Source organism: Scleropages formosus, chromosome 5 (assembly GCF_900964775.1).
Source record: "Scleropages formosus chromosome 5, fSclFor1.1, whole genome shotgun sequence".
In the NCBI taxonomy this organism is placed as follows: domain Eukaryota; kingdom Metazoa; phylum Chordata; class Actinopteri; order Osteoglossiformes; family Osteoglossidae; genus Scleropages; species Scleropages formosus.
In genome coordinates, this window is record NC_041810.1 from 16,013,069 (window position 1) to 16,026,747 (window position 13,679).

The window sequence follows — 13,679 nt, forward strand, 5'->3', positions numbered from 1 at the left end:
AGTTTTTTTTTGTTTTCTTCTCCTCGCTTGTCAGATGACTACTTGAAGGGAAATTCATGAGCAAACTACCTTGTTCATTTTCTTCCCTGCTTTTATTACTTTGTGTTACCTTGTATACGCTGTTTTTTTGCTGAAAATAATGCTATGTGAAAACTGAGTTGGATCAATAAATTATGTTTATTTCTGTGTTGGGTTGATCTTGTGTTTGTTCCCAATAGAATATGTCACCCTAGGTTGTCATCAGTTCATCTCACAACCCTGTGAGTACTTTCTACCTGGTATTAACATAACACTTTAACTCACTGTGGGCAAAGTTGTTAGTTAAACAAAAACACAAACAAATATCCATCCATCCATTCATCCATCCATCCATCCATCCATCCATCCTCAGTAACTGCTAGTCCTCTGTAGGGGGGGGTGGTGTTCTGGAGCAAATCCCAGAAGCACAGGGTGTTTAAGTTAATTAATATTTATAATCATATTTCTGAAAGAGAAAAAGCACCATCACAACTACAGAAAATGTGAACTGGTTTTATTTTGAGCAGGAACAGGTTATCACTTTGCATGTCTCATGGGGAGGTGGAAGACTTCCGTTCTCACATGATATCTTGAGGGCCATCCGTCAAATTTAACATACAGTACGGTGCGAGCCTGACACATTTCAGTCACCAGACAATGACACGGTAAACGAAGGGCAGCGGAAACACTCGCGTGCATTCTCCACCTGTTTCGACTAGTTACCGAGGACATCTCGACAAAGCACTTGTGTTTAAGCTAGCTCTACTTGCACACATGGTTAATATACTGTGATCCTCTCTTTTGTGGGAACCGACAGAAAACAAACACTCATCGTAACTTCTTAAAACTGGCAATTCTTACTATCATATGTACATGGACTTTTACATGTATGTCTGCATAAATAGGTTTACATACAATAAGACACTTAAGTTTATGGTGCTTTTTTTTGTAAATCATTATCGCCTACAGTACATGTTAAAGTGTAACAAGAACATGATCCAGCTATCGTACATGTTTATTACATGGAAACGACATTAAATTCCCCAGAAACCACCTAATTATGTCATGGACTCTATCCGACAGTGACATTAGTTTGTCATATCTGGTGCAACAGTGGGCTGACAGAGTGGGGGGGTCCTCGATGGGATTCTACTCATCTTTAATAACTCCGACTCAGGACCGGGGTTCAAGCTGCAACCTGCTCAGTAAAGGATGTGTGAACTGAGAAAGGGCCAGAACAGGTTAGAAAATGAGGTATTTGAGCCCATCTGGCCACAGTATTGGTTTGCTTTTACTTCAGTTCTTCAATAGCTTTAAAGAGTGCAGACTGTATTAGCACACGCAATTATCTCCGTAGTTATCACCAGCATAATCCACACAGCTAGCCGTCAACCTGTCAGTTAGCCAAAGGTTACGCAGTCAATTGAGACCATATTTTGGAATCAGGGAAATGAGGAAGGGTCAAGATGTTTTCTGACAGCAGCTTAGCTGTTTTCCAACAGAAACGTCTGTTCGCAAAGTAATCTGTGGGAAAGACCTCCAAGGCCCCTTTTAGGTCAAGGTGTCAGGGAACACAAAAGGCAGGGCCAGTAAGACATAACAAAAAAAAAAAAAAAAAAAAACACGGACAAATCTCCTCCTTCCCAAAAAGACAGCACTTCACAACACGTTGAAGAACATCACCAATTACACAGGTACTCATATCCAAAGAAAGTGCTTTGACTTCTAGTGAACACAAACAGGACTAGTTATGCTAACGGTATTCATAGCCATCACTCCAGATTGCCTTCCTTGTAAAAACCTGGACAAAGTGGTCTCAGCTAAATATAACAATGTGTCTGTAACCTCAGCAGCATGTTTTAAACCCTTTGCTTACAGGTGGTCAAATCATGGGCTATCTGGTTCATGACAGAAATGGGAAAAATGAAAATGCATTTAGAATTAGTCAAAAGTTTGAGCACCCCTGCTTGAACCCAGACTTTTCTGGGTCAAAAACCACAAAATCTGGACACTTAAGAGGGGAAGGTGGTCTTAGAGATCTTTTGAGTCAAAATTGGAAATATCTGGGTCCAACCAGTGAGCATTTGTAAGATACAGAGAGGGTTAGCACTGTCCAGCATGGCAGTGGCAGTGTAATGATGTGGGGCTGCTTTGCTGATCACACTGTTGATCTTCAACAAATCCATGACAATTACCATGGTGATCACAGCATACTTCATGCAGTCCTATCAGAGTTACGGCTAGTTGGGCTATCCTTTGTGCTTCAGCAAGATACCAAATGGAAACACACCTCAAAGCTGGACAAGAACTATCTGGAGAAGAAGGAAAGTGATAAACAAGTCAAATGATCTGAACAAAGACATTGTTTCTTATGAAAGAGAAGTTTTCAGTGATTTAACTCAAATTTTTGACTTGTGCTGTTGTTTCTAGACCATTAAAAATCAAGTGTGTGTGAGATGGGGCAATCAAAGAAAAATAATCATATAGACCTTCAGAACTGACCATTCCAACCGAAGAAGTGTTTAAAATAAAAGTGTGACTTTTCCCTTGTAAAACCCCAAGGAGTAGTTTTGGTTCTATGTGCCCACAATCCTGTCACTACAAGGTTCACGCATAATCTTTTAATGTCACTCACTGCCAAGTGCCCTTTATATCTCCTACAGTTCGGGCCTTGATGAACCAGACCCGAGAAGTCACAAAGCCAGAACTCTATGATACAGTAACAGGAGAGGAATTGTAGCAATGTACAGTACTTAAAAAAAAAAAGAAAGAAAAAAAAAACATGCTGAACAAGTACTGCAAAGATTTTTACAGTGCACACGAAAATAGTTCTGAAACACCAGTGTCTTTGCACATTTTTCCTGCATAACTGCAGGGTCGACAAATTCACAGGTGCAATTTGTCCTGTTCCTTAATTTAAACTGCTTGCTGCGTTCAAGTCCTTCATCACCCTGACTCCATACATACATTTTTTTTTTCTGTGCACGGGTTAAAGTATTTTTACAAAGCCAATTAAGTATACAAACCCTACCCATCCCAAGGAGGGTATTAATAAAACTGCTTTTCAGCAGGACATGTGGTTTGGATAACTTCAGAATAAATGGCAATGGGATGGAGCACTTCTGGGAACTTGTGACACATGCTAATACGAGCTTTATTTTTCTAACCCTTAGCTAATTTTGATAAGGCAAGAATATGTAGTTTAATTCTTATCAGGCTGCTGTCCAAGATGATGGATATGGCTCAGAAATGGCTACATATGTACACTGTGGGTCACAGAGGAGATACTGTGTAACAGTGTACCGTTTTACTGTACAGCATCTAACTTCCCTTGTTCTGCCAACTGCAAATAACACAGAAGCCAGTGGAAAAAAATTGGTTTAGTAAAATGTGGATGCAAAATGCTGGAATTAAAAAGCATAAATAAAAATACCCATATGACACATGGTGAATTAATGGCAGGCCTTTAGATATATTAGTAGACAGGTGAATGATGTAACAGCTTTTTCATAACTTTGTTGACTAAATAATTCCACTAGACTTCAGGAAAAGTAGTGGGTGTGACTGGGTGTGACTGCAGTCATATCCCCAATCCACCTGCTAATGACGCATCTCAAACCCCATAATGACTGAAATGGTGTCAAAAAAGGTTCTGACATTGATTTGAACCGTCTTTCGGTTTGGCTCTCTTTTAATTTTCCGACTCTGACGTTTGAAAGCTTTTCTGTTATAAAGTTTTGTCATCAAGGTCAGGGGCAAAATGTAGAAATGAAAATATCCAGGAAAAGGGAGCGAGGACGTAGTATATGTGACGTATGTACGTACGGTTTGTGTGCTAAAGCTGAAAGCCAAACTGGGATCCCTTCACACCTGGGCTCTTTACCTGACTGTGTATGAATGCATCAGATTGCTTTAAATCAGCCTCTTCCATTTTTATCTTTTTGTATTTTTACAGAACATAATACGCAGCGTGTAGGAACACTTCGCAATTAACAGCGGTAAGAGTCTCAAAACTCACATTTTCAAACCTTTTTTAAATGCAGAAAAAAAATTGAATGTAAAAACTTATTCTCAGAGGAGCTGGGACAAAGTGGTGTCTTTTATTTTACGTGGGTTTTGGGGAGAGGTTTCAGTTTATTGAAGTCTATTTTTTGTATCCGAAATGGGGATTAAACAGGGAAATATGGGCACGTGCCCAGGGTAGCGTTACAAAAAAGCCAATACATGGAAAAGGGACTTGTTGTTTTAAACACTATAACAAGAACAAATTTAAGTACAGGTCTATAACAAGCGAGGCACGTCAAACAAAACCGTTTACACGCTGAGCAGCTTCAAAGACTATGCTTTTTATGAAACTATAATACTGAATAAAATGACAATGAAGAAGCACAAGGGAAAGCATCGTGTTGAAAATACGAATGGTGACTTGGCGTCATCTTTTTTTGGTTCAGCAAAATGGCACGCAAAGCCCAGCATCAGGGTTGGCCTCACTTAGCAGCGATGAACGGCTTGCGCGCTCGTCGGGTCAAAGGTCCATGAGAGAAATTTATACAGGAACGGAAATGCCTAAATGAATCAGCAGGAAGCTTCATTTGATCCTCTATGTCAACATGAGAAAGCCAGGTGCACATTAACAGTAAAATGCACAAAAAATTAAAGAAAAATAAAAATTGATTCCCTTATACATCTAATACAGTATATGACCATCTAACTCATTCCAGTGTGTTCCACAAACTGCTGCTCTGTCTTCTAAAGACATCATTCACAAAATCTTGACGTCACAGTGAGAACATGGACAGCCCATTAATCATTCATTTTTTTTCCACTCGAGCTGTCGTAGACATGTGATATCATTGTTCTGGAACTGCTCATCAGCATCACGGGGCTTTATTAATGACTGGCCCCGTCCTTCAGTTCACCCACCTTTCCACGCCACACCTGTAAAGATCATTCCGATACCCGACATCATTGCTGCAATCTGGCCAAAATGACATCCCAAACCCAGTGACACGTAAATCAAATCTATATATCAAAATCAAAATATTAATGGCAACAATAAAGCGTAGATTCCCAGTAGGGTCCTGGACCTGTGTCTGTGTTCCCTTCCACTAGGTTGATCACCAAGGGTGGTGACCCTTTGCCTTCGGTATGTACGCGTTTGTTTCACTTCATGAGCACATTGTCAATGTGGTGAATCATGTGGGGGTGAAATTCTAGTGATAAACAGTCTTGGTTGGCATGGTAACGGCTCTCTCGGTGCTACCCGGTGCAGACGTTTCCCCAGAGAAGTTGCCTCAAAACACACGCACGTGCGCCATTGCACATGAACGTGCCACATAAGCCGGCCCCCTTTCGTTACCCTCTGATCCCACCCCCTTTGCTCCGCCCACATCCATCCCCACCCCCACCCCACCGCTCCCGAGCCACACAGCTCGAGCGCATCCCGATCGTCCCGCCCTTCTGACTGTCCGCCATCCGTCCTTCTGGTCTTGCCCCGGGCCAGGCCTACGGGGCCTTCTTCTCGGCATCCTTCTTGGCCTTGGGGATGTAGGCTTCGAAGAAGAACTGGCAGAAGAGCACAAAGTAGCTGAGGTACATGAGCGAGGACCACACGATGTTCTGCACGTGCGAAGGGCACTCCTGGCCCTGCTGCATCCAGGAGAAGACCAGGTAGTTGACCACGCAGCCCACCACCATCTGTGCGATCTGCGTCAGCGTGATGAACATGGCAAACTTGCGTGAGATCCGGAAGCCAGCAGCCCGCAGGGCGTAGTACGAGTACATGACCGCGTGCACCAGGTAATTCATGGTCATGAACCAGCCACCGCCGGCCACCATGTCCTTGTAGGAGTACCAGGAGTACAGCAGGACCGTAATGTGGTGGTACCAATGCAGGAAGATGAGCTTCTGCTTCCGCAACACGATGAACAGGGTGTCCCCTAGGGGGCGGTAGAGAGCAGGAAGAAAAAATAGAGTTGGGGGGTAGTGGGAGAGGGGAGGAAAAAAAAAAAAAAAAAAGAGAGTGAATGGTGAAGGAAAGTGCAAGGAGCCGAAGGCCACACAAGACACCCATTGTGAGTCTGTGGTAGGCACGGCACGACGTCTGGAAGCGCAGTTAACGAGTGGTTGAGGTGCTAACAAAAGGAGCACAGTACAGCGAGAGCGTGCAGCTTCCCAAGCAAAACGTGGTGCTGCAAACCTACTTAGAAGTACATACACTCTGTGGGAATGGGGAATTCATGTGCATCGCATCAGTCTACGCCTCTTCCTTCATTTTCGTGCAAGTCACCATCTATAAGGCCAAGTCAAATCAGTTTACGTGCAAGAGCTGATGCGGCACCTCCTGGGGGCCGTTCCTTCCCTACTTTGCCCCTGAACGTTTTCAAACTTTTGGGATACATTATTAAAGCGGACAGGTAAGAAAGAAGACGTTTGTCCAAACCCATCTCCCCTGGCAGCTCTGTGATTCCGATGGTTGCACCCTCAGGGCGTGCGTGTGTGTGTGTGTCACTCTGTGTCTGTGTGCTTGTGCATGCGCGCACAGGCGCTCCAGATGGATCTAGGGGCTGCTACCCACACTCCCCTGACCGGTAACAGTCCAGCTTAGCTGGTAGGCTGAGCAAGATCTGTGGACTGGAGCCCTGGACACAGACAAAGGGGTCATGCAAGCAGAAAACAGCAGAGCAAGTCCAGAGTCTGGACTTGCTCTGCTCAGCGGGGACAAAGGGGTCAGTCAAGCTCACGTCAGATACACGCAAGTCACTAAACTTCCCAGAAGGCACTGCAACATGGGCAGGGAATTCTGGGACTGCTCGGGAGGTGTCCGCCAACACAGGGCACGGATTTCTGGGAGGATACGGTCACTACGAGGCCCTCTGCGGAAACTGGATCGGTGTGCGAAACTGGACTGGCAGCCGCCACACGGTGTGGAGCCGAACGCCTTGTTAGTGCTTGTCGGTGCCTCCAAAGGCGGGGAAAGGAGGTGTCCCCCGCTGAGGGGGGGGGGAATCTGGCAGGGTGGCATTCACTGAGCACCTCGGTGAACGTCTGAACCCAGAATGCTTGCCAGCGACTCTCGTACAGACACGTACACACAATTAGCGCTTCACCCTTTGGCCATTTGGGAACAATTAAGTGTATTTCTCATAATTTAAACATATTTTTCTCCATATTTCTATGTGAGAAACCTGACGGTTGCCGGTTTGGGCTGTTTTTCAAAACAGAAAAGTAGAACACACTATAAAGTGGCTCCTCGCTTTACCAACACAGTCGGGACCAGTAATCTATTCAGAATGTATTTTGTTCACAAATCCAAAGCCAATTTACCACCAGTGAGCAGAAATTACCCCCGCACTCGTTTTCGGTTTGAGTGTGTTTTACTGCCATCTATTGGCTGGTGGTGGAAATGCATGTTGTTTTTGCTCCTCAGTATTTTTTAAAAGACGGATAAGTGAAGAAAATGCAGTTTTAAAAAAATAAAAAAAAAAAATCGGAAAAGCTCTGCGAAAAATTCATAACACAAAGAGCCAGTGCGACATCAACACTATTGCCTTACATTATTATCTTAACTTGAAACTGTTTTCATCTAAGTTATGTGGCCGAAGACTTATCGTTGTTCATGTGCTCAAAAAGGAGGATACTGATTTTCAGCTTTTCTGTCAAAAAACCCCGTTGCCACCGAATACAGTATCTTCTCGTGCCCTATAAGGCAATCTAATAAGCTCAAATGTACAATTAGGGTAGCGAGGAGCACGGTGGCAAAGGACAGGTTACCTGAAGGTTGTCAGACCAAGTCTCATAAAATGTGTCTGCTAATACATTCAGTCATTATGTACAAGAGTTTATGGCGATGGGGCTCACCGAGTTCTGGCGCCTTGCTGAGGACGAAGGCGTATGCCCAGAACTTGCTGACGGGTCCGTTGTAAAAGCCCTGGTCGCACACCGACTGCTTCAGCCCTTTGGTCATCAGGACGTATAACATGTAGCTTCCAGTGCGGGCTGCACCAAATATACTGAGATAGAGAGAGAGAGAGAGAGAGAGAGAATGCTGCGCTTACCCAGAAGGCACTCAAGCAGTCCATCAGTGCGGCCCTCCATTGGGATCAATGGAAGGGTTGGGCTGCGTGGGCGGAAAGTGTTTTATGCGTGCAATAGATTTATAAAGGATCCCTCAGAGTGATTGTGCTAGAACTGCGATACAGATACAGTGAGGAATTACATTCACATCAGGCTGACGTGTGATGGACAGCGAGAATGGCGACCCAGAAGATTTATCCTCTATAAATAAAGACTGCCAAAGGGGAGCTGCTCAGCACACTGTGTACTGCATGTCCTCTTACAGTCACTGGGTTACACAGAGACTGGCGATATGCTGTATGGTGTCATGAACTGGTCTGCAGTTTAACATATGTGTGTTACCGATGAGGGCAGCAGGTGGTGTGGTGCTTAGAGCTGTCAAAGCATCCTGGTTGGAATCCAAACGCCTCCTACAGTACTCTTGATCGAAGTACTGAATCGATACAGTAAAAAATTACCCAATGGTTACAAATGGGTAAATCAGTGTAAGTAGCTCAGTGTCCAAACCACACCTTTTGAACGAAAGCACCAGCTGAATGGATAGATAATAGTATTTTGCTCTATGTGTGACTGTTGCAATGACAGATGGAACCAGAAAGGAGAAACATTCAAAGTTCTTCTAGCTGGGCATTAAATCATATTGTCTCTAGCATAACTACATTCACTGGGTTTAATGATCACTCAAAAATACCCCCCAAAAAGCACTATGAAGCGTAACACTTCTCCAACATGCAGAGTTTCATGACATGCATTACCTTGTTTTTTCAGTTAATTTAATTCTATTTCCATTTGGAGATATACGGCACTTTAAAGAAGTAACTTCACACTTGCATGCAACACACATGACACTCTTGGCATAGAGACGGCGGTTGTCAAGGGGGAAAAAAACTAACTGATTAAGAGCAAGGTAATTAGTTAGGATCCCAGTTTTGTCCTTCACGCTTCCTAATCTTTTAATTCTGCCAATCTGGTCTAAAAATACAAGGAATATGGCAAACCCAGGGGAACGTTGGAGCTGGGGGTTGGGGAAGCTCAGGGGCCACACCCTACAGCAGCACCCTCAGAGATCACCACCGGTCCCTCTAAATGGCTCGCCTAGAAGGGGTTGTACGATACAGCGGGGCAAAAAAATCAGAATAGCCATTCAGAAACAACACGCTGGCATTGATTAGGAGCGAAGACCCGACGGGGGCCCATCAAGACTTTACACAGCCCAATGAGAAGCGACCGTGGAGCACGATGTGGCGTCTCGACAGGGAGGCTTTTCCATTCACATTCTCGACATCTGGGAGCAGCCAGATACACAGGTGTAATACCCTGACCTGCCGATTGCTGCAGTCACATGTTCGATGAAAATGCATCTTCCAGCACCAGCGCGCACGCACGCGCACACACACACACACACACACACACACACACACACACACACACACACACAGAGCCCTTTCAATCTTACGACCACACTGACATTTAATGACTAAACCGCATGAGAAAGCACACACACGTGGCATACGCTCTGTTACACTGCAGGAACAATGCAGAGCTGTGCTTCGGCCCCTTGACCAGCACACGCAATACAGCTGGGAGTGTCAAATACCGAGCAGCAGTTTACCGCCGTGGTTGCTAGGCGCCGGCTGCAGCGTTTCCCAGCGGGAGGAACTGCGGTCAAGGAGCCTGAGCGGACTCGGTTTAATGTGGACGCACCTAGGAGTAGCCTGTTTGAAAGGGACGTGGTGGCATTTTTCCAAGTTTCAGTGAAGGCAGCAAAATTTGGAATGAGCCATCAAATGAAGCAAGTTGTGTACTGGGGTGACCTTCGAAGCCTACCCATGTCAGGTAGCCCCATGGAGCGTGATGCTGGACAAGTCAAAATACTTTCGTGGTCAGTTTGCTGAAAGATGGGTGTGTCCTGCCAGAGGGGTTCTGGAGCACCTCTCACTGACAAATTTACAGTAAAACCACAAATTAACAGCAAAAGTCACAGTGGCTATAGGTTTGTATAATGTAATCGATTCCACTGCTTTTTGCCTTTCTTGAGAACAGGTGCTGCTTTATGTGAAAGCATATTTTGTGATGCAACATGGAACTTGGAAAACCTCCAATGTGCTGATGGATCATCAAAAGCAAACTGTTAATAGAATGGTACTTTCTATAACACTAAATTTATGTGAAAGTTGGAGTTCAGAAAAAAAATAGGACAAATAATAAAAATTAATTTGAACTGTGGTGCTGGAAAAGACCTTTGAGGACACCATAGTCAAGTGGGAAAACAATTAGAAAGATTTTGGGTCCAATCAGGCCAGAAATGTCTTTGGAATTACAACTGATGAGAGTGAGGCTACCATACTTCAGAGAAGTCATGCGATTCTCTCAAATTAACTGCAATTACTCAAAAAGTTGGAAGAAAAAGAAGAAGAGGACAAACTGCAACCAGCTGGATGGACTCAATCACAGAGGCAATGGACACACCCATCCCAACACTGAGAACATAAGCACGGGAAAGAACATTCTGAAGGTTCTCCATCTATGAGGTCACCAGAGCAGATGGCGACTCAGTGATACCCATTCAAGGATTAAGATGCCATTCAGAAATTATCCAACCCTTAGGCATCACACTTCAGTTTATTTCCTAAACCTGGCCACTGAGCAGAAAAAAAGGCCCCTTGAACACAGGATGTATTTGCATAAGAGTGTGTTACAGACCATTGGAGGCAAGGGTAAAACACAGCTTACCTAAAGACTGCAAGTGTCAGCGACCATAACACCAGTGGTTTCCTCAACTCAAACTTCTCCCTCTGCTTCATCAAGCGCTTCCCGCCAAGGATGCATGCGGCGTAGAGTGCGGAGAACAGGAAGGACTTCTTCCTACAAGAGGTGCACAAGGTCAAGACAGTTAACTCCATGATTATCTTGAAGGACACACCCACACTATGTCCAAGGGAGATTCAATCACAGGGGAGGTGTTTGAGGAAGTGAACAACATGTGCTCTGTTCATTCAACCATGCACATCTAGGGGGGTTTAATTTTCAATACCTTGATCTACAGTGCCAGGTAAAACCGAGTACACCTGGACAACCTTGGTTACGCTTGTACGGAATGAACGACAGAAGTCTCAAAGACAACCCATAAATGTCTCACATCTCAGGGATTTGTTGCAGAACAACCCAGAAGACATAATGGCTCATTTCCTGAACCTGACTTGCTAACTCAATACCATGTAGAGAAAAAAAAAGATTTTCAGAAAGTGTACTCAAACTTTTGACTGGTACAATATCAACAGAGAGTTTAACAACCATATCTGTTACTGATCCTCTACCTCAACATTCAGATGGTTTAATAGGTAACTGGTTAATATAAGCTGCCAACCCAACCATTGGCTTTGCATAACCACCCGTGGGATTTTGAAGGCCTTCCTGGGCTGCTGGCCCACCTTAGCCTGAGGTTTTAGTTCCAATTCACTGCTTCCATTCCAGCGGACCAGACTACGGGTGCTTGATACGAGCCCAAGAAAAGGTCACTGGAATACTGCAGGGGATGCGTGAGTGAACATAACTGAGTCATGCTTCAAAAACCTTCATGGATCCCCTCGATTTCTGGCCAACTCATAAAGTCGGGTAGACAGACAAATTCATGCCGATGATCTGACCTACAGTTGTTTGCTTTCGGTGAAATAGACCTTAACTATCAAGCAGGACTGATTTCAACTAATCCTTTTCCAGTCATTCATATTTTTATTAAACTACAAATGTACAGTAGTGGTATTTTCTATAACACTATAGAGATATTAAATGTGGACTTGCGCCTTCAATCCCTGTAACGCTCCTCAAAGTACCGCCGGTGACACCGTACTCACTATTCCAGCTGAATGTGTGAACTTTAGCACTACTTCGACCCCTAGACGTACATCATGTTTGCTTTGTCTTTGAGGAACACTCTCTCTTCCTTGAGACCAAGTAGGATAAACAAAAACCACGTAACAGAAATCAACTATTTGTAATCTGTTCCGGGTTGAAACCTTTGGAATTTAAATGTAAGTCAGTGACTTTCCAAACAAAATTATCATATTAAAGTAGACTGCTGTCATGCAGTACATCTGGAAATATATACATGCCCAAGGGACAGCGTTTTCTTTTAACAGCCGCTGGATTCTTTGACCTGTGTCCAATTTGAACAAATTCTTTTCAGTTCTGGAGCCTGTTGTTCAACTTATCAGACCTTTTGTTTAGGTTTTGCATTGTACTTATCTTCCACTCACAATAATCTGTGTTGAGTACTGCTCAAGGCTATGACAGCAGTGTCAGTGGGTCTGAACTGCTATCCCTATGGTAACATGTTCCCTTTTCTCCTGGTTAATATTTCTCCAAGGACCTAGCAGGAAGGTCCCATCTAAGCTTGGAGCACAGTCTTCAGGTCATCAGTGAAACACCCAGACCCACCCATCTGCACCCCAATATTAGCCCAATTCTTCCTCTTGGACTTGCTGCCCCATCTCGAGCTCCTCATCTCCTTGCTGGTTTTCCAGGGCCTCTGGATGTCAGTGGTTGCTCAGTGCAGAGGAGGTAAAAGAGTCAACTGGATCACAGCCAGGGAGAAGGAGAGGCAGATGGCGAGAGGGCGAAGGAGACACAGAAAGGTAGAAGCAGTTATGCGTGCGCTTGTATGCATGGTTTACTTCTCCTTTCCAATTCCAGAAGTCTGGCAGCCAGTGAGCTTTGCTAAAGGTCAAAAGGCACATTTATGGCTCAATTATAAGTAGAGAGAAAACTAGCAGAAGATGGATGCTGGAGCCGGACTTGGTAAAGAAGCGCATTTGGGGAACGTGGGCCAGAGGAGTAATGGCAGCGGGGGGAACAGTTTGACCCCAAGGGAAAGAGCCCCCCTGTGTCCACTGGATCCCGGAGCCTGGCGATGGACAAAAGATCACTTCTGATCAGGCCTGTAAAACCAACAAGCATGAAATAACAAAGTCGGGCGTTTGCTTTCAATGTGCCCCACCAGGTATTAGCTACTTGTCTGAATGCTGGAAAACGCTAAGCAGATGCACGTACCAGTGAAGTGGCATATGAATGAGCAAACGAAGCCTCGACCTGGCTTTGCGTACATCTCTGGATGCCAAAACAAGAGCGACTGCTGACCTGCCAGACGGCATTAGGTTCACCGGCATAGAAAACACAGCCGGACTGCGCTGATGAAAAAGGAAACCGAATCAGCTCATAGAATCATAGCGCACATAATTCTAATCTGATTCCAAATGAATGAACGGCTCATGGTTCTGATCTGCAACCCGAGGCCTTTTTCTGTGGATGTAACTCACTGCTGGGGCAAGGGCCAGAAGGATGCATAGGGCAGGAAGGAGCTGTCCACTGATGATGGAGGCCCAGGGCTTCATCGGAGCCTGATAGGAGCAGACACAGTGTATCTGTTCGTGTGTGTTTGGATGTATGCGCTCTGGAATACCACAGAGACACCCAGGCTAGCCCTCATCCTCGGCACTTAGCACGCTAGATCTTCCCTTGATGCAGCTGCTGTAGGATAACCTGCCCACTTCAAGAGAACGTCTTTATGTCTTTATTTCGTCTCCGAC

At 44.7% G+C, this 13,679-nt stretch overlaps 1 protein-coding gene across 2 annotated transcripts in view; it reads right to left on the reverse strand.

Moving 5' to 3' along the window:
- Window positions 1-532: 532 nt before the first annotated feature.
- elovl6 (ELOVL fatty acid elongase 6) overlaps window positions 533-13,679 on the reverse strand; it is a 41,204-nt gene continuing 28,057 nt past the window's right edge. For both annotated transcript variants that reach the window (XM_018759500.2, XM_018759499.2), the window contains exons 2-4: window positions 10,828-10,959; window positions 7,879-8,030; window positions 533-5,957 (exon numbers count right to left, since the gene is read on the reverse strand). In XM_018759500.2, coding sequence (XP_018615016.1) covers window positions 5,524-5,957; window positions 7,879-8,030; window positions 10,828-10,898 — 657 coding nt within the window. In that variant the 5' untranslated portion in view covers window positions 10,899-10,959 and the 3' untranslated portion in view covers window positions 533-5,523. The remainder of the gene's footprint in view (window positions 5,958-7,878; window positions 8,031-10,827; window positions 10,960-13,679) is intronic.